This window comes from Carex rostrata, chromosome 4, assembly GCF_964058835.1.
Source record: "Carex rostrata chromosome 4, lpCarRost1.2, whole genome shotgun sequence".
Taxonomy (NCBI): domain Eukaryota; kingdom Viridiplantae; phylum Streptophyta; class Magnoliopsida; order Poales; family Cyperaceae; genus Carex; species Carex rostrata.
In genome coordinates this window covers 5,592,869-5,597,531 of record NC_135921.1, presented here as the reverse complement: position 1 = coordinate 5,597,531, position 4,663 = coordinate 5,592,869, and the positions used below count along the sequence as shown (strand labels likewise).

At 35.3% G+C, this 4,663-nt stretch overlaps 1 protein-coding gene across 1 annotated transcript; it reads right to left on the bottom strand.

Annotated features, from left to right (window-relative positions):
- Positions 1-1,253: 1,253 nt before the first annotated feature.
- Positions 1,254-2,317, bottom strand: LOC144553570 (uncharacterized). Its single transcript, XM_078301795.1, has 2 exons — positions 2,158-2,317; positions 1,254-2,030 (listed from the first exon to the last, which is right to left on the bottom strand). Exon 2 carries the CDS (start codon positions 2,005-2,007, stop codon positions 1,525-1,527), a length of 483 nt encoding a protein of 160 aa, XP_078157921.1. The 5' UTR covers positions 2,008-2,030; positions 2,158-2,317; the 3' UTR covers positions 1,254-1,524.
- Between the last annotated feature and the right edge of the window lie 2,346 nt (positions 2,318-4,663).

Here is a 4,663-nt window from a genome sequence, read left to right as displayed (position 1 = left end):
GCACAGGACTCTTTATCCGGATTTCAATTAAGCGACTTTTCACATAGAAATATTGTCTTAACTATTAGGTGGTTTTAAATTGTGAACACTCCTGATAGGTGATCTATATTGGAGAACATTTTAACAAGAATTAAATAACCACATTTACCTCCAGCCCTACATGGTTTCAATATTATAAGAAGTAAAATATAAAAAAGACAGGCCTTTACGACCACATTGAATGCCAATGTGCCATCTGAGGCTGGGTCCAATTTAGGGGTCTTGCAAAAAAAAGTTGTCAGACATCAGCACTGAACTCTGGTTTATCAGCTGGGTGTTTGGGCTAACTATGATAGCCTTATGACTTATGAGGGGCATATTCGTAAATAGGGAAGGACAACTCTCTCAGATGAAATCCATATGCATTTTTTATAATAATTGAATCATCCAAGTAGAAACTCTAGTATTTCTGGTCTTGTCATTTTGTTTCTGAAGACAAGCACGCTGGAACTGGTATCACCGGATCGTGCACAAAGTGCATTTGATGTAACTAAAGAAAAAGGAGGACAAAACCTTCTAACAACAGACATCGTGTTGGTTGTCGGGAGCAACTGGTAAAAGACTTTTCAGTGCTGAGAGGCCAGATGGGCATGATTCAAAGAAGGTTGTAAAATATAATCTCAGTTCCAATGAAACAGAGAAACATACACACACAAAAAAGCACCCAGGAAATAATATATACTTGAAAATTAAACGTCATGCATACTAAATTGGTACGGCAGAAGTGGTACCGATACTTGCTCAGTGTGGAACAGTGCATTACTGGACTGGTAATATTCTGGTATAATGTGATTTTTAAACATTCCAGAAAATATGCAAGCCTGTTTTTGCACTGTGATTAAGAGACTTGTTTCAGTTGAGACCCATTGTACAATCTAAAATGAATGGTCATTAAAAGTCTAAACTATCCCATAATGGGGACCAATTATCTTTCTTCTCCAAACCCGACCCGATCCAACCCCACACCCACCCAGCCTTGCTTAACCTGAACTGAACTGAACTGATCCAATTGTTATCTAATAGCTTTACCAATTTATAAAACACAACTGCTCTTCAACACATACATAAACTGCATATAAGTTGAAATCAGTATATATTTATCAATAAAATTATAATAGAGTATAGAAAATATACCATTTGATACATCAATCACGTATGAAACCATCATTCTCTGTAAATGAAGAAAAATAATATTCCAGAGAATAGCTGCTCAGAAAACTTTAATTCAGTTAACCACTATCAAAACAATATCTGTGTCTCCTTTTCATCATCCAGCTCCATGTATTAAACAAAAGAATAAAGGTTCAGCTACTTTTGTTTTAGAGACATTCTATAACATAACTTCGAAAGTCGAAACATTTAAAGTATCCACCACTAACATCCTAATTCCTCGATAAATCAGAAAAAAAAACAACCTTAAATTAAAACCATGATCACCTCCATGTTATTGTTGCCCAACCCACATTGCTTTTCAGAATATAACCATCACAATTGAAAAGGGGAACAAATTAACTGCCGTTGATTCAATGTCCTGTGGACAGGTACAGTAAGCAAAACATCAGTCTCAGATTCTGGTTTGGCTGCTTGTTCGATCTGTTCCTTCTCTTCTAAGTCTGGATCTGTCACCTGAATTTTCTCTCTATCCTTAAGCCATGTCTCTAGGGAAAGAGATTTAGGTCCAACTTCTTCTGCTCCAGATTCAGGGATGTCAATTTTCAGCGATTCTTTTTCCCACCAATCAGGCTTCTCGTTCAGATCTATAAATGGCTGTGCAAGTGCAACATCTTTCACTTTAGATTCGGGAGTGAGATCCTCCATTTCTTCAATTCCATAAGTGGACTTCTTCTTCCTTTTAAGATCACCAGAGAACTGGCACCCTATATGCTTACCGAGATCCTGATAACTAGGAAAACTATTCTCACAAATCTTCCAAGAAAACTTCTTTTCTTCTTTTGGCACTTCCATCATGCATGTATCTCTCTTTCTGTAGCCTGGTTGTAAAAGAAATAAACAAGAAAGGATGCAAGATCATGATTTTGCTTGGTAGTTGCAAAGCAAAGGAAAACAGAGAAAGACTATAAACAGAGCAGAGGCCTAGAGGGGGAGAAAAGATCGTACAATTAGCTATGGAAGCTATAGAGGAGATCCGACTCGTATAGAAACTTGCGGGGAGACTAGGAGAGGAGGTTGAGACTTGAAAGAGAGAGGAGCTCAGGCTCTTTCGTAATTTCTTTGTTTCTTGAAACCTTGGCGCTGGTTTTGTAATTTTCAAAACAAAGTGCTATGGGCTGTTCCCTGTTCGGCTAGGAGTATATAGTAGTAGAATACCAAAGGAACAGAGGAATTATAGAATTGAGAATTGATTTATAATTTATAGTGTATTTTAAATTAGTATTAACAACTATTACTGTATTAATTACATGATAAATTATGAAAAGAAGTTAATAATATAGTCACAATATTCTAATTATATTTTTTAGAGTAGAATACAAACCCTCATGCTCATTTTTGGTTATGTATCAAAACTACCATAGTTTTTTTATATTATCATCTTTGTTATATTCTTTTGACCATTTATTTGTATTTGAATTTTGATTAATCCTTATGTTTTGCAAAAGAAAACCCAAAAAATATGAATTCAGTTTTATAATAATTTAGCAAAAAAAAAAATGAATTCTCTTAAAAATTCATATCAACAGATAACAATTGACCGCTTCTATAATATTGTATTGATCGTCGAAAAAAATGGATGGATCCAGTTTGCAAAGTATACCGAGGACAACTGTACAAGTAGGATGTTTTTAGCTTCATCAAGTTTTTTTTGTCAACTTAACTCTAAAATATATCGAATTAACTTTAAATAACGAATCTAAACAGTTAAAATTGATCTACCTTACGAATGATACGTCTAATGCAAAAAAAATAATTTTCAAATTAATTTTATATAAAGTCAAGTTGTCAAAAAATATTCGAAAAATAAATACATTAAAATTAATTTATAGACCTTCTAATTTTGACCACTTGACTTTAGACTAATTTATATCTAAAATTTAAAAATTTCGCATATGTATAAGCATCACTCGTAAGATTGATCGATTTCAATGGTTTGCATTTGTTATTTGAAGTCAATCTAATAGGTTTCGCATATGTTAATGTTACTGTTATCTTTACCTACGTAATTTTGAATGTAGTTCATTTAGCCTTTCTGATTTCTGCACCATAGATACCTGTTCTGTATATGATCTGTCTTGGCCTATGGGATTATTTTCATAAATAACATTACTGCTTTTTGGGTCTGTGGCTCAGTTGATGTGTCACACTGTCAATTCATGCGACCCTTGACCCTTGACCACCTGAGTCCATTGCTGCATCTACAGCTCAATTAAATTGGTAAATCAACCAATTCCGTATTTCAATTTTCAAGCACCCATCCACCTCAATTGACAATGACCTAGGTTCGAGCTCCTAGTGGTTATCATCAAATTGGAAAAGTTCAGGTCTACAGCGCATGCTAATTAACCGAGCTCTTAATTTTCTTCTCTTGCTCCCTGTCCAGAGATTGAGCTCTCATGCTCAATTTTTTCTCCCCCTTTCACCCTCTGCCGGTTTCTCCTTTTTTTTCCCGCTATTTTCTTCGAATTTTTGATGAATTTCTGAGAGATATCATGATCCGTTTATCTGAGCGTGGTGTACATGCGTCAAGACATCGACATAGCACGGATTTCATGAACCGCGCGCAAGACAGGCGAGTCCGCGAGAGGGAGTGGCGCCGTTGCCCGTTGCCCGTTGGTTTAAATCTCTCCTTCCCTTCGCGTCGACACGGCGCATGTGAGCCGAATTAGACATTCAATTGCCGCACTTGAGAACCAGGAGTTGATAACTTAAGAAAAAAAAAAAAAAAAAAAGAAAAAAAAAGAAAAAAAAAAAGAGAACCAGGTAGGGGTGTAAATAATAATTGTGGGACTAACCCATTTATTATCCAAAATCCAACCCATCTATCTTTAAAACCCACTCCCACGTGCTGACTCCAACCTTTTACTTCCTCTCCACCCCCACTGCTTCTAACCTTATATAGAACCCAACTCTAGTCTAAATAATGATTGTGGGACTAACCCATATCACTCAATATCCGGATTTTCACTTTATAAAGCATTGGTGCAAATTTAAAGCTTTGGTAGGTAAAGTTTTTGACATGTCACTCATATACCCAGCACTTCCAATCCTTTGTGTCTCTTCTTCAAAAGCATTCGTGTAACCAATAATTTACATAGTAAATACTACCCACTTCACAGAGGATAATATAAAAGTTTTATACACCTAGTGGCAACTATCCACGGAGGCTAACAGAAAAGTTTTATAAATGAAAACTATCCACTTCAAATTATATTTTTGTTTTACAAAGTTTCATATTTAAATTTTATTAATTAGTATTTTTATTTTTTATCTTGTTAATATAACTCAATTATATATCCGACCATTATTCGTTTTATATCCGTATTCGAATCCGTATCCGTCGACTATCCGTTCCGTATCCGTTTAAGACGGATTTGATTTTGAATTTTAATATCCGTTTACTATCCGTATCCATATCCGTATTCGTATCCACTCATTATCCGACAGATGT